The sequence below is a fragment of the Ictidomys tridecemlineatus genome, chromosome 10 (genome assembly GCF_052094955.1).
Source record: "Ictidomys tridecemlineatus isolate mIctTri1 chromosome 10, mIctTri1.hap1, whole genome shotgun sequence".
NCBI lineage: Eukaryota > Metazoa > Chordata > Mammalia > Rodentia > Sciuridae > Ictidomys > Ictidomys tridecemlineatus.
The window spans coordinates 34,464,778-34,488,134 of NC_135486.1; the positions used below are offsets into that span (position 1 = coordinate 34,464,778).

The following is a 23,357-nucleotide window of genomic DNA, read 5'->3' on the forward strand; positions in this document are numbered from 1 at the left end:
AAGATTTAGGATTCAAGATTTTTTCCCACCTAGTACTTGCCATCGTTGCTGTCACTGTACTGCCACGACAAGTAAAACATACAGAATCTGTGTATTTGTTCTAAACTTTCATCAGAAACGACGAATTTGGGAGGGTGGGCAGAGGCTCATGAAGGGCAAGCTCTTCATCATCTGGCTTCCCCATGGCTTTGGCCGCCATCTCTCCTCGCAGGCTTGCTCTTCAGGGTACTGACAGCTTGATTTCTCTGGGTAATGTCACACAAAGGAAATTAGCTCAGTATGTCTTCTACTGAACTCCATCTGTAGCTCACTGTTTTAAGGTATTTGTGAACAAAGCTATGAAGCAATTTTTGATAAGACAAGGCAATGTTCCAGTCTGAGAATATTTCCCCTAAAGAGCCATTTTTAAAAATACCACCCAACAGCCTGAAAATCCACCCACACATGAACAATCTCCTGCAATATACAGAAAGCTTTTTCAGGTGTCACAGCCATAATAGCAGGTGGTTCCTTTGGGGAGAAAAATTATGGCATGGTTATAGAGACAGAAAGCAAACTGTTTTGATATTCTGGGTACCACTTTCCCTAAGTGAATCATTCCCATATGCCTACTTTTGCCATGGGCCCCTTTCCAGAGGAAGTGATTTGTGAACGGAGGTGGAGAGATGTATTCTGGTGGGCAAACTTCACTGGTGCCCATATTTGGCAGATCCAGTTAATCGTTAGTTATTTGTCAACTCACTCTTTCCCAAGTCTTAAAATGAAAAATTTGGATATGGATTTGACACCTGCTTCTGTTTTCCTCATAAATACGTAATCTTATTATAAAGATTCAATTGTGCTCATTTAAGTTATGGCTGCTTCTGAAACTCCATAAATATAGACTTCATGTACAAGCTTAAAAGGAAAACAAAGATTAGGGAAATTTGTAAAAGGTGGACATTTAATTCACTATTTGTTTGAAATATGCACCTTAAAGAATAGACATTTACTCTTGTGTGAACTGTAGTCACCTGTAAGAAAAATCTAGACTTGTAAAAATGTCATTGTTTCTAGATAGAAGTACAGAAAACCTATAAACTAAGAGTTCTTTATAGGTTTTTTGCCCCCATAGTGTATAAGGCCAGCATTCTTATCATTTACAGGTAAACTGAGTCTCCCTTACTGAAAAGGGAGAGGCTGTTGTTCTCAATTCAATTTAAAACAATAATTTCAACTAAGGACTAATAGGGACAGATGTGTACAGGAAGATTGCTAATGGAAAACTTGACCTTATTTGAATGGAAGACAACTACACTAAAAAAAATACAAAGGAAACACAGTCATTAAGTGAACTATGTCCCCTCCAAATCTTACAGGGATGTCATTTACTTACTGTGTGAGTTTAGGAGAGTTCTTTAACCTCTTCCAGCCTCAGTTTTCTGATTTTTATGGTGAGGAATAACAGGAACTAGTAGGGATTATATGTAAAACTTTTAGAACAATGGCTGCACATAGTGAGCACCCAGTAAATGTTACCTCACTTTCTTCCTTCCCCTCAACTATTATGTCAGTTCTCCATGAGAGCAGGGAGTTTGTCTTATTTAGTTCTGTATTCCTAGCATTTATTTTGTACATAGTTGGTACTCAATAAATATTTGTCAAATGGATTAATTAATAAAAATAGATGGGCTCTGAGTTTGAAAGTCAAAGAAAATTTGTTCTCTTTTATCTGTTGAGGGAAAAATAAATCTCAATTTAGGGTCACTTATAGAGGTAGGAGAGACGCCTCAACTAAGATGAGAAGACCGATTAAAGTTTGAATCTTTCTAACTTTGATGGTGTTAGAATTAAGATTTTCTTTCTTAATTTGTAAAATGGGAATGATAGCTCCTAAGGTTATTCTGCACACTAAATTAAAGAGGATGCAAAAGCCCACAATAAACTATAAAGGGTTAAACAAAATCATGATATTGCTAATTTTCCTCTCAGTGAGCTTGTTCACTGGATGACAATAAAAAGATTCTTTGAGAGTGTTGGAAGAAAGAATCTTTAGCTAAAGATTTAAGTACTAAAAATATTCAACCCCAGAGGTACCACAGACATAGACTAATTTTTTCCATCTGTGCAGTTTAGGGTAGATTTGGCATACACTCAATACCAGGCAAGAAAGAAACTATGGTTTAGGCTGCTTTTAAAGTTAAAAAAAAAAAAAGGCAGAAAAGGAAACTATTTCCTTTTATAAGCATGAATGTTAAAATAGAGAGAGCCTTCATCGAGTAATTCACCAGTGAAGCAAGACTATTTGATCCATATCCTCCCCTACCTTCCCCCACTCCCTATTTGTGTTCACGTAGTTGTTTTCTATATCACAGTTTATATGTCATGGTCACTTCCTCCTTACCAAAGGAAAGCAAATATAGATTATTTTTAATCAGCCACATATGACTCAGAGGTCAAAGGAATGGTTCTTTGTAGAACAATCTCCCTGAATTACTAATATTTAAGGACCTGGTTTTCACCTGGGATTATTCAAAATATTACAGCTTTAAGATTAGGCTCCACACAAGATGGCTCAACAGAGCCTGAGTCAACTGACCTGAGGAAAAAGATCAAGTAGCAGAAAAAGTCATGGCGGGTGAATTGATGACTCACTGCCCCTGCCTTGAACTTCAGGAATGATGAGAAGGAAGGTGGGGGTGGGGGGAAGCACTGCCCTATGACAGACCAGAGGATCCAAGAAAGATGAGAAATTCATAGAACTTAAAGAATTACATGGGTTCTTAGAGTAAAGGCAATAAATCAAATGTCCATGGTCAAGTTGTTAAGTGCACCAAAGACAGGACATTAGGAAAACTAAACTTGATTATATTTTATTAGAGCTATTGTCTTAAATCTGATCATTTTGTTCTCTTGCTCAAAACTTCAATAACTACATTGCTCCTGGATGAAGTCTAAACCTGCAATGGCATAGAATAATCTTCACACAACGATCCTAACCTTCCTTGTTAGTTTTATCTTCTAATTAATTCTTCATATTTATTTTGGAAGATGTGGGGGACTGCTTAGAATTTCCCAAATATGCAAGATGTAAACCCCATCTATTTGTTTACACTGCTCTTTCTGCCCAAAGCTCTCGTCCCAGCTGGCAAACCCCTGGGCTTCAAAGCCTGTCTCAAGTATCATTTTTTTCTGTTTAGCTTTCTCAACTCCTACTCTCTCTTATTACTCAGAAAGATTGTTCTTTCATCTATGGAGTCACAGCACTTTAATATGCCTTTGTTAAACCACTTGATTCAATGAATTAGATCCTCTCCCCCAACATACTGCATGCTCCCTGAAGTCAAGTGTGAGCAACTCATGGTGCAATTCTTACCAGACTGTAGGAGAAATAATACAGGCTTGTTGAATTGAATCAAATATTAAAAGACAACCAAAGCATAGGTGAATTTCCTAGGCCCAGGAATTATGGTAGGACTAGAAAGTGTATGCTCAATGATTCTGCTTTTGGTATTACTAGAGGGTGTGTCATTTGCCTTTATTAAAAAACAGTGTCATGAATATATTTCCCTAGATAAAAATTTATCATCCATTTTCTATTTAAAATTGACTTTCCTATATTCCAGTTAGCTACAAGTAGCTGCGTAATTTGAAACATTGTCCAGCTGAAGTGGAATCACTTTGTGGGCTTGCTTTAATCCATGCACCTCTATTTTGCTTTTGCTCTTCAGAGAGCCCCTCCATAAACCATGGCCTCTGAAGGCATGAGCTGAACAGGAAGCAGATGAACTCTATTGAATTTTAACCTTGCCATGTTCTTTGCTCTAGCATTACACTTCTCTGCTCTACTTGAACAAGTTAACAAAGAAATATATAGTGTATAAAAGTTTTAATTAAAAAAAGAAACATATAGTTTATAATACAATACTTCTCACTCCCTGCCTGTACTAGAGATTAAACCCAGGGGTTGCTTTACCACTGAGCTATATCCCCAGCCCTTTTTTAGATTTTTATTTTGAGACAGGGCCTCTCACTACTAAATTGCTGAGGTTGGTCTTCAACTTGGGATCCTCCTGCCTCGGCTTCCCAAGGCACTGGGATAATAAGCATGAATCTATTGTTGCCTGGAAATGCTTATCTTTTTTTTCTTCTTATCCATATGCCCACCTTATTCCAGAAGAATAAGAATTTGAGAGGTTGAAAAAAAAAAGTTAAATCTGAAAACCAATTTTTTCATACTCTTTTCTTTGGCTCTTTGGATGAACTTCTGTTAGTTCTGGTGGTTAGTGTGAAAGATTTGTGGAAAAGTTCTACGGATGTTAGTGACAGCATTTTCTGAAGCACCTTTTTATCCTGGTTTATAGCAAATGATTCTGTCAGCACCTACAGATCACTTTTATCCTAAGACCAAGTAAACTGAAATTTGTTCAACCTTAAAATCCATCATTTCTGGCCTCATTTTGTACATAACAATGTAGTTAATTACCCAGCATGCATTCTGGCTAAGTATGACCATCACTGATTCATGTCTGGAGGTGCTCAGAGGATTCAGCATGAAGATTAGGAGTGGGAGTTATGGAGTCAGTCTGTCTGAGTCTGTCCACACCTCTGACCGGTTATATGACCTCAGATAAGTTACTTTATGTATGTCTCACCTGTTTTATCAGTGAAAAAGAAATAATAATAGTGCCTATCTCATGGGTTTATTTGTGGAATATGTGAATTAAATATGGAAAGCACTTAGATTAGTGTCTGGCACAGAGTGAGTACTCAATAAACATTAGCCCTTATATTCTAGATTGTATATACTGTCCCTCTATATATTGGGGTATGATAAGTGGTTACAATAAAAAATTAAAGAAAGGAGGGTCATTTTTAGAACCAACTTTATTTACAAAACTCCAATTAAGTCTTCTTTGGTACCATTATTGACAAAATACCTGCAACTAAGATATTAGTTAAGGAGACACATTGATTTTAGCTTTACATAAAACCAGAATCCACATTATCCCAGTTTCCTATTTCTGTGTGGCTCTGAATACAATTTTTAAAAACAACAAACAATGAAAAAAAATTCTTTATAATACATGGTGGCTTAAGCTTCTTTCCATATTAGGGTTTGGAAAAACACTACTCATGTAAAATTTGCTATTCATAGAAAAATCCCTAGGGAATAGGAAAACATAAAGACTAAGGTTCAGTTTATCTGGCTTTCATAATACAATATCCATAATGGCTTTAGGAGAATGTAAATAAATAACATCAGTAAACAGTATATATTGATAATTTTTTTTAAAACTCATTTATCTAACAACATGCCAACAGATCAAAAGGATTTTTCCATATATTTTAAAGTTTTAATTTATTCTATAAGCTGATTCATAAGTTTTTCTTCACATTAAAACAGTTATCACATATGCTAACCAGTACCCATGGAAACCTAATAGCTTGCTTTTTTTTAACTCCCTCTTAATACTTAGATGAGTCTGATACATGTGTATTTGAAATGAGTGGATACTAATGCCCTTTAGTCAAGAATGTAAAAATCAATGATATCTGACATCAAGCTGTAAGAAAAACTTCTTTAGATCGGGAGGTAGCTGAGTGACATGTAAAAAGAATATTTTATCTGAAATTAAGAATACACTTATACCAGACAGAAGTAGTAGAGGAGAGGAAGAAGTAAAAGTAGAAGGAAAGAATAACTTCATTGGCTTAAATTAAACTGAGGTAATTAATTTGAGACAGCGAATAAATAAATCAACAAATGCCCCTTTTTGTTTTAAAAGAGAAGAAAGAAAGGGAGGAAGAGAGAAAATCAGTAGTAAATCCTCACCACAGTTTTAAAGTTGATCCATTAACATATTTTAAATATGAAAAAAATATTACACATATGTCATAATTCCATTCATCGAATACACTCCTCTGCTGAGATATCTAACACATCTTCATCTGTACTCTCTTCTATCTCTGGCAAATTGCCCCAAAGCAGGAAGTTTACACCTGAAAATAGAAGGCCATAACATTTTTTAGTGCTCACTAATATTACTATGCAGAACATGATTTATGAAACTTTATATGTTAACATGCTTAGATAAACCAGTGTTAGCAGTTAAAGCACACACTATAAATAAAATTGTCTTATATTATCCATCTAGGATATAAACATTCTTCAATCCCTTTTAAGCAAAAAATTGAATTTTAGAATCTTAAAATTCAAAAGAATTTTGAATTTTAGCTACATTATGCCATACCACTTTATACTGATAATTTTCTAATCTATTTTAATGATTTTTAAGAGCAGAAATCTTGTGAGATTCTTTTACAATAAGTTCCTCTTTGGAGGGTACAGGGAAAAGTCCTGAAGAAGTCTCCTTTATCTCTTCTATAAGCATAGCAGTAGCTAGTGCCATTTTACTGACTTAAAAAAAAATAGACAACATTTTTGGATCCAGTTATATGAACAGCAATCCTTGAAGTAGGTGGGCTTTAGTTTAGAGGCAGTAAGGCAGAGCTATAAACTTTAGAACCAAGTTTCAATAGTCAAACTAATCAACAAAAGAACAATCTAAGATCTTATTTCAAAAGAATGGATTTGAGATTGAAGAATCTAGCACAGTATATAGGACAAGACCAAGCATATTAAGGATAATGAGAAGGTTTTTTACCAGGGCATGTACCATATTATAGCTTCAAAGTACTAAATTGAAGGGGTGGGGGAAAATGACCTCTAGGAGAGCCAATGAAGTTCCGTGAGAAAAGCAAATCTCAAACATCGAGTTGCAAGTGTGGACACAAGGAAGATCCACATCTGGGGACCCACCTACACAGAGACAGTGGCCACATGGTAGAATGGAATGAGGTTTTGGTTTGAATTGAGTTCCCAACTCTACCAGTACCCTAAGAATGGTTTTACTATTTTTACTACAAATGTATACAATCATAAAAAATATATATTATTGTTTTGTGTATCTAAAATTTTTATAGAATGGTATTTTTCTGTATATTTTTCTAACTTGTTTTTATCATTCATTGTATTTCTGAGGTTTTCCTGTTTGATATGTTTAGATTTAGCTCCTTTAAACTCTATAGAGTATTTCATGATGTGAATTAAAAAAAAAAAGTTTCAAATATAGCCTACCACTCATCCCTTCTTTTTGTTGCCCATTTTGCACATGTACCCAAGGCAACATATACAAAGATAGGTATTTATATTGATGAAAAAGTGAAAAAAAAATAAACTGCCTGTCTGAAAGAGATACTGGAATCTAATCAGGTACGAAATTAGCATGTAATTGATGCAAGTGGGTACACTGATGTCAACCATGTTATTTTTGCATTTATTTTGTGTTTGAATTTCTTATTATTTAAAAAAAATACCCCTCCATCTACCTTTATCCCTAAGAATGAATGGTATTCTGGTTCTGGTAGTATGACATTTAAAGAACTGACAGGATTGCAAGGAATTGCAAGACAAAAATCTAAGTGAAAATTAGCCATAAAGGTAAAGTGGAGAGCTGAAGCCACTTTGCCCTTGGGAACATTTGCCTAATTTCTAGGGAACCTGGGCTGAGATTTCCCAAGCCTCTTTGGAAAAATTCTGGGAAATCAAATCCATGAAGCTAGCCTAGAAGTATATGAAGAGACCTAGAATTCCAGGTCTCTCCTGGAATTGTTTTTAGTCTAAACATTCTAGAATTTTATAAAACTTGTGTATGTATTCCTTTGATGTTATTGTTTAAGGTGATTCAAGGACAGTTCCAATGCCATTAGAAATCCTCTTTTATACCAAACATCTAGAAAATCTTTCTTTAAAATCACAATATTAGGGTTACAAAGGAGAAGTTTGATATTCTTGGAGTCAATACTCAGAGCCATGAAGCAGCTCAGCACAACTGGTTCAAAAGAGAAAAAATAAACTTAGAGATTGAATCTGACAGAAGTGCCACCTTCCTTTCTCTGTTAAGAAAGGAGGAAGGAAATCCTGTGATACATCTGTTTCTCATGGATTAGATTCAGTGTGAATGAAAGAATGCTGGGCTTTTATCTTTGAAAAATTGACCAATATTAAAAGTAAATCAAAATTGAAAAATCTCCACCCTGTGTTTTGAATCCTGTGAAGCAGGAAAAACAATATCAAAGCAGAGACGTCCTGTAACATGTCCTATGAGCAACACAAACATATAAAGAAAATACTAAATTAGAAACCTATATCCTATTTAGGGGAATTAAGAGAAGTCCTTGCTAGAAAATAGCCTTCTTAACACATAGAGTCTTAAGACTGCCAATTGCTGGATTAAGAGCTATAGTTGAGTCCCAATTGATTTGGAAAAAAAAAAAAAGTCAGTGTATTAAAAACCCAAGCATAAACTGCTTCTGGGGATACTGCAGGATGGTTGCACGTAGTTGCACCCATTATGACAATATAGCTTGCAATTCATGATCTTTTGGTCTATGAGGGGAAATAATTTATATTTTAAAAAGAAAATACATCTGGTAGGTGCCGTGGTTGCAGGTGCCACTACCACCGCTGCTGCGGAGGCCGGACTTGGTTGCCTCAATTACCTCCAACGCTACTTCTGAAGCTACCTCCATGGTCTCTGCTGCTGAACCAGAAATCAACTGCCGCCTGCACCGCTTCCCCATTGGTGCTGCCTCTGATTCCGCTGCTGCCAGCATGAGGTCGCCTGGAGGTCTTCTTTTTGGGTGTTGCAGCCACAGAAGACACTGTTGGCTCAGATGCAACTAAAGCCGACACTGCTGTTGACCCCCAGAGATGGCCTGGTGATGCTGTCCCAACAGTTGCAACTGCATGTGCCCCTGCAGCTGCACTGCCTGCTGCCAACAACCACCACCAATACCACTGCTACCCCAGCCTAGAGGACTGCTTCTGGGGATACTCCAGGTTGGTTGCACCCATTAAGGGACACCAGCCAGGGCCTGGGGCCCGGATGCCAGCAGGTTTACCACCACATGAGCCTCTGTCTGGGGACTCCAGCAGGGACTTGCAGGTCCAGTGTGGGGGTGCCTGTGGATTTGGAGGAGCCTGGGGTCTTTCTGCGGGGAGTGCTGGTGGCTGTTATCTTGCTGCTGCATCTCAGGATTGCTCCTTTGTATGAGTGTATCCCTGGTGGTCTCTCTGCAAGTAGGAGTAGCATTGAGATCTTGGGACTGCAGCCTGGCAGAGCCTGAGGTATCTGAAGCCCAGATTGGTGGGATAAAGAAATGGGTTTGTGAGGGCTGATCTGGGTTGGGTGATCCCAAGAGACATCAGAGACGGGGCTGAGAAACTGTTGAACGCTGACAGAGACAGTTCAACATTCCAGCAAGATTTATTTTATTTTATTTTTCGGTTGCTAATCTCTCTGCCATATTTGGAACAGGATGTTTTTTATGCATCAGTGTGTGGAGGACAATGATATATGAATGGTGTTTTGCATTTTTGTTGTATTCGTGTGTCTTTAATTTTTTCTCTTTGTTTATATTCTTCCCCTCTCTTGTCTGTTTTCTTTCCAACGTTGCTCCAATGAACAGTCAATCTCTGTCATCTCCTCTTCCACCCTTCCTGTGAATTTTTACTTCTAGTTTCTCTCTTCCTCCTTTGCAAATATCGCATACTGTACTACCTCTGTTGTCTCATCCACCATTTGAAATTCTAAACCGTTTAAACAAATTTTCTGATTGTACTATAGATAATTATTGAACTCATCATTTTGGTCTAATACGAGAAGCAGCAGACACCTTAGTGGGAGCTGTTAAGATTAAGGCTATATATTGTTTACACTGGGTGCTGTTGATACTGGTCTCACTAGTAAAGGTGAAGTGCTGGAAACCTTCAGGGGCACCATAGGTTTATAGGGTAGAATTTATCCTGACTTAGATCCATACTTTTTTGTAGTTGTAGATGGACAGCATGCCTTTATTTTATTTGTGTATTTTTTATGTGGTGCTGAGGATTAAACCAAGTGCCTCCTTGCCCAAGGCAAGCACTCTGCCACTGAGCTACAGCCCCAGAACTGTAGATCCATACTTCTAGATGGGAAAACACACTAACAACATGAAAAAACAAGGGAATAAAGTGTCCCAAACAAACCAAGATGCTTCAGCAACAGAAACCACTCATAACACAGTAGAAAAAAATGTCCAAGAAGGAGTTCAGATAATACATAGTTAAATTGATGTGTGAAGAAAAGAATAGTATAAGGAATGAAATCAAAGAAAAAATATAGGAAGTGAAAGACCACTTCAATAAAGAGTTAGAGATTGTGGGGAAAAAAAAGCAGAAATCTTCAAAATGAAGGAATTAGTAACCAAAATTATAAATTCAATAGAAAGCATCAGCAACAAATTAGACCACTTGGAATGTCAGACAATGAAGACAAAATATAATCTTGAAAGTAGAGTTGACCATGCAGAGAAGATGGTACGAAACCATGAATAGAACATCCAAGAATTATGGGATAATATGAAAAGACCAAATTTAAGAGTTATCAGAATAGAGATACAAACCAAAGGAATGCACAATCTTTTCAATGATAAAATAGCAGAAAATTTCCCAAAACTAAAGAATAGAATGGAAAGTAAAACACAAGAGTACAAATGTACAAATGTACAAAATTATTAAAAAAACCCACACCTAGACACATTATAATGAGAATGACTAACAACAGAATAAAGATAAAATCTTAAAGGCTATGAGAAGGGAAAAAAAATCAAATTACGTATAGGGGGAAACCAATTCAGATTTCAATTGATTTCTCAACCCAGACCCTCAAAGCTAGGAATATATTATTCCTAGCTTTGAGGAATAATATATTTCAAGCTCTGAAAGAAAATGGATGCCAATCAAGAATTTTATATCCAGCAAAAGAAAGTTTCAGATTTGAAGATTAAATTTTAAAAATCCATGATAAACAAAAATGAAAAGAATTCACAACTAAAAAACCTACATTACAGAGCATTCAAAATAGAATATTCCATGAAGATGAAATGAAAAAAAAAAAAGTGAAAACCAGCAAAGAGAGGATCTACACTAAATCAAAAACCAGATATATATCAAAATGACAGGGAATACAAATCAAATCTCAATAATAACCTTGAATGTTAACAACCTAAACTTATCAATCAAAAGACATTAATTGAAAAATTGGATTAAAAAGCAAGACCCAATAATATGCTGCCTTCAAGTGATTCACCTTACGGGCAAAGACATCCACAGGCTGATGGGAAAAAACCTATCACTCATATGTATTGGGTAAATAGGCAGGGGTTTCCATTCTCATCTCAGATAAAATAGACTTCAAACCAAAGTTAATCAGAAGAGATGAAGAAGGACATTTCATACTTCTTAAGGGAAGTATATATAAGCAGGATATAACAATTATAAATATTTGTGCCCCAAACAATGGAGTACCTATGTACATCAAACAAATCCTTCTTGATTTAAGAGTCATTAGACCACAATACAATAATACTGGGTAACTTTAGCACATCTCTCTCACTACTGAACAGATCTTCTAAACAAAAACTAAACAAGAAAACTATAGAACTAAATAATACAATCAATAATTTAGACTTAACAGACATATATAGAATATTTCATCCATCAATAAACAAATATATTTTCTTCTCAGCCTCACATGGCTCCTTCTCTAAAATAGACAATATCTTATGCCACAAAGCAACTCTTAGTAAATACAAAAAAAAAAAAAAACCAGAGATAATACCTTACATTCTATCAGACCACAATGGAATGAAATTAGAAATCAATGATAAAATAAAAAACACAAGCTACTGTAACAAATGGAGACTAAATAATACACAATTAAATGATGAGTGGATAGTAGAAGAAATGAAGGATGAAATAAAAAAAATTCTTAGAGGTAAATAAGAACACTGATACAACAAATCAAAATCTCTGGGACACTATGAAGGTAGCACTAAGAGGAGAGTTTATTGCATTGAATGTATTTATTAAAAGAATAAAAAGTCAACAAATAAATGACCTAACACTATGTGTCTAAGCCCTAGAAAAAGAACAAATCAACAGCAAAAGCAGTAGAAGACAGGAAATAATTAAAATCAGAGCTGAAATCAATGAAATCGAAACAAAAGAAGCTATGAAAAAAATTGACAAAAATGTTGATTCTTTGAAAAAAATAAATAAAATAGATAAACCCCTGGCCATGCTAACAAAGAGAAAAAGAGAGAAAACTCAAATTACTAAAATACAAGACGAAGAAGGAAATATCAAAACTGACATATCTGAAATACAGATGATAATTATTTTGAAAATTTATACTCTAATAATAGAAAATAGAAAATATCAAAGACATCGACAAATTTCTAGAGTCATATGACCTACCCAAACTGAATGAGGTCATAACGATTTAAACAGATCAATTTCAAGTAATGAAATAGAAAATGCCATCAAAAGCCTACCAACCAAGAAAAGCCCAGGACCAGATGGATTCTCAGCCGAGTTCTACAACTTTCAAAGAAGAATTAACACCAATACTCCTTAAAGTATTCCATGAAATAGAAAAGGAAGGAACCCTTCCAAACTCATTCTATGATCACCCTGATACCAAAACCAGACAAAGACACATCAAGGAAACAAAACTTCAGACCAATATTCCTGAAGAACATAGATGCAAAAATTCTCAATAAAATTCTGGCAAATGCAAAAATATATTAAAAAGATAGCATACCATGATCCAAGTGGAGTTTATCCCAGGATGCAGGGTTGGTTCAACATTCAGAAATCAATAAATGTAATTCATCATATTAATAGACTTAAAAACAAAAATCATAATGATCATCTCAATAGATGCAGAAAAAGCATTTGACAAAATACAGCACACATTCATGTTCAAACACTAGAAAAACTAGGGATAGTAGGAACATACCTCAACATTGTAAAAGCTACATATTCTAAGCCCAAGGCCAGCATCATTCTAAATGGAGAAAAATTGAAAGTATTCCCTCTAAAAACTGGAACAAGACAAGGATGTCCTCTTTTACTACTTCTATTCAACATCATCCTTGAAACTCTAGCCAGAGCAATTAGATAAAAGAAAAAAATTAAAGGGATACAAATATGTAAAGAAGAATTCAAACTATCACTATTTGCTGATGACATGATTCTATATCTAGAAGATCCAAAAAATTCCACCAGAGAACTTTTAGAACTAATAAATGAATTCAGCAAAGTAGCAGGATATAAAAGCAACACCCGGGCTGGGGATGTGGCTCAAGCGGTGGCACGCTCGTCTGGCATGCATGCGGCCCGGGTTCGATCCTCAGCACCACATGCCAACAAAGATGTTGTGTCCGCCGAGAACTAAAAAATAAATATTAAAAATTCTCTCCCTCTCTCTCTCTCTCCTCTCTCTCACTCTCTCTTAAAAAAAATAAAAAATAAAAAATAAAAGCAACACCCATATATCAAATGCATTCCTATATACATCAGTGATGAATCCACTGGAAGAGAAATTAGAAAACTACCCCATTCATGATAGCCTCAAACAAAACAAAACAAAACAGAAAACAACAACAACCTGGGAATCAATCTAACAAAAGAGGTGAAAGTCCTCTACAATAAAAACTACAGAACACTAAAGAAAGAAATTGAAGAAAACCTCAGAAGATGGAAAGATAACTTATGTTCCTGGATAGGCAGAATTAATATTGTCAAAATGGCCATACTACCCAAAAGCATTAAACAGATTTAATGCATTCTATTAAAATCCCAATGACATTCTTCATTCAAATAGAAAAAGCAATCATTAAATTTATTTGGAAAAATAAGAGACCCAGAATAGCTAAAGCAATCCTTAGAAAAGTGAAGCAGGAGGCATCACAATACCTTACTTTAAACTATACTACAGAGCTATAATAACAAAAATGGCATGGTATTGGCACCAACATAGACTTGTAGACCAATGGTACAGAATAGAGGACACAGAGACAAACCCATATAAATAACAATTATGTCATACTAGACAAAGGTGCCAAAAACATTCACTGGAGAAAAGATAGCCTATTCAACAAATGGTGCTGGCAAAACTGGAAATCCATATGTAGCAAAATGAAATTAAACCTCTATTTCTCACCCTGTACAAAAGTCAACTCAAAGTGGATCAAAGACTTAGGCACTAGAACAGAGACCCTACACCTAATAGAAGAAAAAATAGGCCCAAATCTTCACCATGTCAGCCTAGGAGCTGACTTCCTTAACAAGACTCCTAAAGTGTAAGAAATAAAATTAAGAATCAATAAATGGCATGGATTCAAATTAAAAAGTTTCTTCTCAGCAAAGGAAACAATTAATAACATGAGGAGAGCCTACAGACTGGGAGAAAATCTTTACCACAGGCACCTCTGATAAAGCATTAATCTCTAGGATATATAAAGAACTCAAAAACTTACCACCAAAAAAATAAATAACTTAATCAATAAAAGGGCTAAAGAATTGAACAGATATTTCACAGAAGAAATACAATCAATCAACACATATATGAAAAAGTTTTCAACATCTCTAGCAATTAGAGAAATGCAAATCAAAACTACATGAAGATTTCATCTCATTCCTGTCATAATGGCAATCATCAAGAATACAGGAAATAATAAATGTTGGTGAGGATGTGGGAAAAAAGGTACACTCATACATTGCTGGTGGGACTGCAAATTGGTACAACATCTATGGAAAGCAATTTGGAGATTCTTTAGAAAACTGGGATTGGAACTACCATTTGACCCAGCTATCCCTCCTGGGTTTATACCCAAAGAACTTAAAATCAGCATACTGTAGTGACACAGCCACATCAATGTCTATAGCATCTCAATTCACAGTTGCTAAACTATGGAACCAACCTATGTTTCCCTCAGAAGATGAATGGATAAAGAAAATGTAGTATATATACTCAATGGAATATTACTCAGCATTAAAGAAGAGTGAAATTATGGCATATGCCAGTAAATGGATGGAGTTGGATAACATCATGCTAAGCAAAATAAGCCAATCTCACAAAACCAAAAGCCAAATATTTTCTCTAATATGTGGATGCTAATTCACAATAAGGTGGGGAGCACTAGAGAAGAATAGCATTACCTTAGATTAGGTAGAGGGAAGTGATGGGAGAGGAGAGGAGGGGATGTGAGGATAGGAAAGACAATAGAATAAAATAGATAAAACAGACATTATTACTGTATGCATATATGTGACTGCATGACCAATATGATTCTGCAACATGTACCCTCAGAAAAATGAGACATTATATTCCATCTATGTATGATATATCAAAGTGCATAAATGCATTCTACTGTCATAAATAACTAATTAAAACAAAGAAAAAGTTAATTAAAAAAGAAAAAAATATATATCTTATGTTCCAAAGAAGACTAAAATATACATTGAGAACCCGGAGCATTTTAGTGTCAAATTAGAATGTCAAGTTCCTTAATGTCAACTTGGTTTGTTATATAAATAGATATTAGACATTGAGAACATGATTTCTGTAACAAAATGAATGACTCTGGACAATAAAAAAAGGATCATATGATTACCTTAAGAATTGGTAGTAAATCAGGGCTGAGGATATAGCCCAAACATAATTTTGTTGGTATATAACCATACCCATCTATAAATGTACTTAATGCCATGGAACTATACATATTAAAGATGTGTTAAAATAGCAAACTTTATATTTTGTACATTATCACAATAATAAAGTACAAAATGGGTGTGATGGCAAAAAAAAGAATGGATAGTATATTTTCTTACTAAAATAATTAAAAAACACTTTGATGTTAAATATTTCCATTGCCTAAAACTTTATCATAACTTATTAATATAGATGTCAGAATATCTATTTTTATCCTGAAGAATCACCAAATACAGAGGTTGCCTAGTCCTCCTTCTCCATCCACACTGCTCCAAATCTCCTTTATACACACACACACACACACACACACACACACACACACACACACAATTGATTGTTTAATCTAAAATCTTCAAAAATTCTCTGGAGCCAGAAGTTTCAAGGTTGTAGTTTAGAGCAATTAAAATATTACTTTTAAAAGATCATAAAATCAAGCCAAGTTGGAAGTTCTTACATACAATGTTAAACATAGAAATGGCAATAAATTTTGACCAAGAGTCTTTATAAATGAATGTCTAAGGGAATACGATTAAAATTTCACTAACTGGGGCTGGGGCTGGGGCTGAGTGGTAGAGCGCTCACCTGGCATGTGCAGGGCGCTGCGTTTGATCCTCAGCACCACATAAAAACGAATAAATAAAATAAAGGTATATTTAAAAAAAAGTTTTAAAAAATTTCACTAACTGATCCAATCCAGTCATGAAGGTCTCGGAGGAATTTGGAAATGATCTATTGGGAGTTGTTCTCAGTTTACTGATAGAGAAATGTTCCAGAGACACCTAAGTTAATTGTTTCTTACCAGTGGAGTCAAGTCTGTTTATATCATAAACTGCCTGGCTGTGAAACATCCAGAAGTGTCCGTTGTTGCAGGAAAGAAGGCAGGAATTACATGGAACAATCACATGATAACCTACAATGTTCCCACTAAAAACAAAAGTAAATGTTATTAGATACCATGTAATATCTGGTCCATAGAAGCATTTTTATGTGCTAATGTAAATAGACCATATAATTTAGATCCCCATTTCTTCCAAATTACCGGCTACTGGTAGGATCTTTGGGATTGGAATTAACTCTAATAATGACTACAGTACTATTATCAGGTGGGAAAATAGCCTGCAAGTTAAGTGAAATTTTCTTTGCTAGTGTAATTTTTCCTTCAGAAGCTAGTTTCTGGATGTGATTTGTTCTGTAAAGTACAAATACAAGGTTGTGATTTGTTCTGTAAAGTACCCATATTGATGTATAGCAATATAGACAGAATATATTAAATACGCTCAGATCTGTGGGTAAAGGTTTTTGCTGTCCTCAGGACCATGGCAAATTGGGTTCTTCTATGTTCTAGTTCCATGCCAGCACCTAAAAACTGTTTCAACAGATGGAGGAGTAGGAAGACAGCATGAGTCCCTGAAAACCAAACACAAGATGGTCGCTCTAATTTTAGTTTCATTTTTTTTGAAGGAATTCAGAAATAAAGCAAACCCTCAGCCTCTAGAGAAAGTTGGAAAAAGTTTTTACTGTCTTCAGTATTATTCAGCTGATTATAAGTACCTCACTCTTTCTCAAACACTCAATTTTTAAAAAACTACTTAGTCACATACTAGAGCGGACCAATAGGGAATGTTTGAGTTAGTACTTAAAATAACTGTTTCTACCTTGAATTGTAAAAATTCTTCTAGAGCTTGGTGTCATCCTGTGAGATGTGGGAGTAAGTCACTTTTGCTAGACCCTTAAAAAATACCATTAAAGTACCAGTCTACTTAAAATATGTTTTCTGATCATCACTTGCTTACAAGCAAACAAATGAAAACAAAAACCTTTCTTGGACCAGGGCTGACAATTGTTTGTAAGACTATATTGCCAGAGTAAATCTATGGCTTTATTCTATTCATTTATCCATTCATTCATTCATTCACTCAAATAATGTTTTTTGAGCACCTGTTATATGCCACGTATTGTTCTATACTAGGAATCCAGGTCTATACTAAGTTCTTAATCTCATGGAACTAACGTACTAGTGAGACTATATCAGATCATTTTTCTCCGTTGTTAAAAACCCCTTCAATGACTTCCTGTTGGCCAAAAGAAAAGAAAAGAAAAAAAACAATTATACCAAGGTCAAGATCTGTGCTGTCTGAAACAATAGCCCCATGTGGCTATTGAGCACTTAAAATGTGGCTGGCCTAAATTGAAATGTGCTATAAGGGTAAACTGTATACCAGATTTCAAAGACTAAGAACAAAATATAGAATGTATAATGTCTCATTAATAATTTGTTGTTTATAGTTGCAATAATATCTTAGATAGGTTGAATTAATTAAAATATATATATTTAAATAATGATGTATATTTAAGTTAAAATTAACTTCACTTGTTTAACTTTTAAAAATATTACCAGAGAAATTTAAATACATATATGACTTTAGTATTTCTACTGGACAACACTGCTTGAGATTATCTATGTTCTTTAACCTGTTTATACTGTTCTCCTCCCATGCTTGCATCTCAGTCATACTGACCATCATCTTTTTATTCCTTTAGCATGTTAAGCTTCTTCTTGCCATGGGCTCTTTGCATTTGCTATTCCCTCTGTCTAAAACATTCTTCCCCTGTCTCTTTCTCATTCTTCAGGACTCAATTCCAATGTGACATCTTTTTGAGATGGCTTCCCTGACCATGATATCTAAAATAACTCACCTACTTTCCCAACTTATATTATTTTCTATCACTTCTTCTTATTATTTACTCTGAAGTACTTCCCATCATGTTAAAAATATTATTCATTTAAATTCCATGATTGATCATCTTCCCACTAATATAGAATGTACACAGGCTAGTGACTCTCTCAATTACTATTGTGTTTCCAGTCCCTATAATAATGTTAGGCACTCAATATAATTATTGTTTGAAAGAACAAATTCAGAGAGTCATTAGCATATAGCAGTTTGCTTATTTAAATTATTAGAATTATAATTTGTAATTCAAGCCCAATTAAAATGAGAAAACCTCAATTTTTCTTTATAATAGGAATAATAACACAAATCTGTCTACCTCAAAATATAAGTAGTAGCTATCTTTTTTGTTTTATTTATAGTTTATCAAGTCTTTTAACATTCATAATTCATTTTATCTTCACAACAACTTTATAGGGTCAATATAGAAGACATTTAAGTTTCTATCTCAATAATATAGAAATTAAGTAAGAAAACAGGGGTTCAGAGATTTAGAGGTTTAAGTAATTTACAAAAGATCATATAGAGAGTAAAGGTAGGGCAAGAGCTCAAATATTACTTTTATGACTATAATTCCCAGTATTTCCTTCTAAACTACATTGTCTTATTTTGGAAAAACAAACAAAGCAAATACTTGTGAGTGCACTTTGAAAAAATTACAAAATCATATACCAATGTGAAGTATCACAGACTCTTTTAAAAAACAGATCTAAGTAACAAATGGTGTTTCAATGGCTCATTGCATGGGTTATATCAGTGTTCGTTGCAGTCCACTGAACCTTTCTCTGTGCTTTGCTGTCAACATCCATCTTCCAAACTTAGACTATCTAGAATAGTGCCACAAATTACCATTTTAAACATGCGATGTCCTTAAGTTTACATTTGCAGATTTCGGTGAAATAGCATCGTCCAATGAAGTCCACTGCACTGGGGAATGAAAAAGTTTATAGTCAAATATGCTTTTAAAAAACTTTTTGGAAAAAAAATTGACCATATGAATTTTTAAGTATATAGTTCAAAGTGTTAAATATAGTGACAAAATTGTTGTGCAACAGAGTCTCCGGATCTTTTTCATCTTGCAAAATTGAAGCACTAAACTTATTATACAATAGCTCCTCATTTTCCTTCTCCTCATTTCTTGACCACTACCATTCTGTTATCTTTTTGCATAAATTCCACTACTTTAGATACTTCTTATAAGTGGAATCATAGAGTATTTGTCTTTTGTGACTGATTTACTTCACTTACTAAGGTAATGTCCTCACAGTTCATCCATTTTGCAACAAGTGACAGGATTTCCTTCCTTTCAAAGCTGAATAATATGCTATTGTGTATATATACATATATGTGTGTGTATATATTCATACATACATACATACATGTATAATTTTGTTTATCCTTTCATTAGTTGAATCAATGGACATTTGGGTTGTTACTAATGTGAATAATGCTATTATAAACAGGACTGTGCTGCAAATACCTCTTCAAGATCCTGCTTTGAATTCTTTCAGGTATGACACTCAGAAGTGGAACTACTGGATCATATTGTAGTACTTCTTTCTTTTTGAGGCGGGGAGGGATACCAGGGATTGAACTCAGGGGCATGCCACCACTGAGCCACATCCCCAGCCCTATTTTGTATTTTATTTAGAGACAGGGTCTCACTGAGTTTCTTAGTGCCTCATTTTTTGCTGAGGCTGGCTTTGAATTTGCAATCCTCCTGCCTCAGCCTCCCAAGACACTGGGATTATAGGTGTGTGTCACAGCACCTGGCTTCATATGGTAATTCTATATTTAATTTTTTAAGGAACCACCATGCTGTTTTCCATATCAGCTGTACAATTTTTCATTCCCACAGTATGCAAGTGTTCTAATTTCTATACATTCTCATAGCAAATGTACTTTTAATTGCAATTTAGCATAAATTTCATAAACCCAAAGAACCAAGACTCTAAGGTAGAATTATAATATATTTTGTAAGAGTTAGTTAATATTTGTAAGCTCATTATAAATATCTGGCAAAGCTTCTATTTAAAAATCTTACACGTTCATTGATTTACTCATCTCTCAGCACATTAACCCATCACTATTATAACTCTGACAAAGAAGAATAAACAATAGAAAAGATCTGATTCTATTGTAGTATAGTCTAACCTTCAATAATTCACCTGAGTCCTCCTATTACTTATCATAGTTATTGAAAAGCTAAAAAGGTTAATATTTAAAAATTGTAACTATGCGCTACTAAAAAGAAAAAACACTAGACAATAATTTTTTCTTTTTTGCAGCACACAGGTGCACACACAGACTCTTTTAAAAAATAGATCTAAGTAACAAATGGTGTTTCAAAATATTAATCCATTTATCTCTGAAATAAATGAGTTCTTGGCTTTGCAGTTAAGTGTGACTAAAAACAATTCAGGGAAATTTGGCTGAGCACTTGTTTACAGAAGAGCCTGTAGCTTTATTTGGGTATATTTAAAAACTTTAAAGGTTTGTCATTACCATGAACTTTTTAAAAAGAATTAGGGTGATTAGCCTGCTTTCTCCCAAGTCTGTAACCAAAGATTTGAAGAATAGCTATCTATTAATATTTTTAAATAATTACTTTCATCTTAATAAAAAAAGTTTCAATAAATAATAATCATCTTGGAAATCATGTAGGGCACATATATATTGATCATGGAAAGAAAAAAATTCTTTTAGAGCTAGATAAAGGTATATTTGAGTCAAGTAAATGGCTATTTTACCATATAGGGAGGAAATTTTAAGGACTCTTCACTCAAAAGTGGGAAACCGTTGAAATCTAATTTTAAAAGGGTTCAATTATGCAAACAATAATATCCAAAATAGGCTTTATGGGGAATAAAAATAATTTTAAGACTAAGTCTCCACGTTTCTCACATAAAAATCTAAGTGTCTCTCACTAGGGGAAGAGGAGAGAGAGATTTGAGAAAAGAATATTGGGGAGTTGACTCAGTATGCCAGTTGCAAATAATAGTGAAACTGGAAAAATATGAACTGGAAAAACATGAACACCTATGTGACTTCTTTTCTCCAACAGTACTGAAAATCTTGCCGAATTTATTTTGAGTCTAGGTCACGAAATTGTTTCAGTAAGATAGGAAGGTTATGCAGGGCCTTGAGCCAGGGATCCAACTTAAGAGAGATGCGCAGCCACGTGACCTTAAATGAACTAGAAGCATTACATCAGGACTGACCACTTTGGCTAAACCACAGACTTTGTCCAGACAGTCTGCCCACTTAGATATATTCCAAAGGGATCATCAGACGTTTGGGAGTGGCTGGAACATCAAATGATAACCTCCTAGTTGACTCCCAGAGATCCAAGCCATACACTTTCCCCATTTAGTTAAAGACTACCGTTGCCCGCCACTAGCTTGACTTACTTGGTAGGAGGGATGTCTGTAGAGAAAAGGTCTATGTCAGTATCAGCCAGCAAAACAGCCTTCATGCCCCTAGAGCTGAGCACTTGTTTACAGAATTTGCAACACAGGATGGACACGCATCGGTCCTTGAAACTACAACTGCTTGTCGACATAGCGTCCCACGAAGGATGAGGTGCGGGGTTTTGAAAAAGGAAAAAGAGCAATAGCCTTCCTACTTTGAGCCCCCTAGTCTAAAGACCAAGTCACGAGTTCTTATAAGTCCTAAAATTGGGAAGGAAAAGAGTCCTTTCCTGTTTTCCCAGTGGAAGAAGAAATATTTATTGATTGGGAATGGGGGTGGGGGCAACAATTTGGCTTCCTTTTAACTTTGGGAGAAGGGAGAGGCGTTAGAGGTGGGGAGGAGGTGAGTGGGGTTTGCAGGGAAACTTTGTCATCAGCTTTCCCTTTCTGCGGTCTGCGAGGATCCTCTCCTCTTTAGCCCCCGCCCCTTCAGCAATTCCCTCAGGCTTCTCCAGCAGTCTCTTTTATTTAAAGCTTCTCTCTAACCACGTCCCTCTCCCAGCCTAAGCCACTCCTGCGGAGCTCTCCAATTCCTCCCTCTGCCCCCACGCCACCTCTTCCTAGGGTTCAGAACCCTTCAGCTTTTCCACCGGGAGGACCCTGGCTCTCCTCAATCCTCCGTTCTTCCGCGACTCTCAGCACTGCTTGGCCGCAAGCTCGGCTCCCAGCCCCCCTGGCCCTCAGCGTGCTGGCGCTCGCGCCGTCTCTCGCGTCCTCCCTCCCTCAGTTCTCCCTCGCGGTCCCCTCAGGTGTCTCCCACAGCGGCTGCTCCTGAGTGAGCGGTGGTGCTGGTGAAGTGGAGCAGGGTCGCTTTTTAGGTTCTTTCGGAGCTGTAGTCTGTCACCGAACACGTCGTTTTTTGCTCCTTCTTCCGCTTTTTCCGGCTGTCAGTTTGAATTGCCAGCGCGTCGCACCGATTGGGAGAACTAGAGTTCGCCCAAGTCGCGCATTGGCAGCTCTCGGGCCTTCCTCTGATGAGAGCTCAATGGCTTGGAGACCGTACGCCCCGCCCCAGTAACGGTGCGGAGATCAGATAGGCTTTCTGGTTGGCCAAGCTTGGCTCCGCCTCCCATCTCATTGGTGGATTTCGGGAGGTTCGGGCCAACCCTCCTCCCGCCCTGGTGGAGTGGCAAGGCACGCCCTTTTACGTTTTTTATTGGAAGATGTTCTACAGTCCCCTCCTACCTCTGCTCTCTATTGGCTAAAATTCCCCGCCAACGCCCCTCCTCCCTACCCCAGTCCAATTGGTCATGGCTTTTCTCAAGAGTTTGTGTTTGGCAGTCGGTTCCATTTTAATACCGCCCATCAGTTCTACTTTAGGGTTCGACAGCCCGGGGAGGAGCTTACTCTGGGACCACGCCTCAGCAGTGAGTGTTAGTCACACCTCCAAGTTTCGTAGGCTCCTCCCCATGTCCCTGGTCTTGAGATCAGCTATTCTTATTGGCTGGATGCCCCATCGGTCGATAGAAAGCGGGCGGTGATTGGTAAAGGGGTGGGTTCAGCTTCCCGGC

The 23,357-nt window shown here is 36.0% G+C and overlaps 1 protein-coding gene across 1 annotated transcript; it reads right to left on the minus strand.

The window, feature by feature from the left end:
• Window positions 1-4,848: 4,848 nt before the first annotated feature.
• Fam72a (family with sequence similarity 72 member A) lies at window positions 4,849-23,248 on the minus strand. The gene is made up of 4 exons (XM_005329490.3): window positions 21,787-23,248; window positions 19,226-19,303; window positions 16,444-16,568; window positions 4,849-5,982 (listed from the first exon to the last, which is right to left on the minus strand). Exons 1-4 carry the CDS (start codon window positions 21,936-21,938, stop codon window positions 5,888-5,890), a joined length of 450 nt encoding a protein of 149 aa, XP_005329547.1. The 5' UTR covers window positions 21,939-23,248; the 3' UTR covers window positions 4,849-5,887.
• Between the last annotated feature and the right edge of the window lie 109 nt (window positions 23,249-23,357).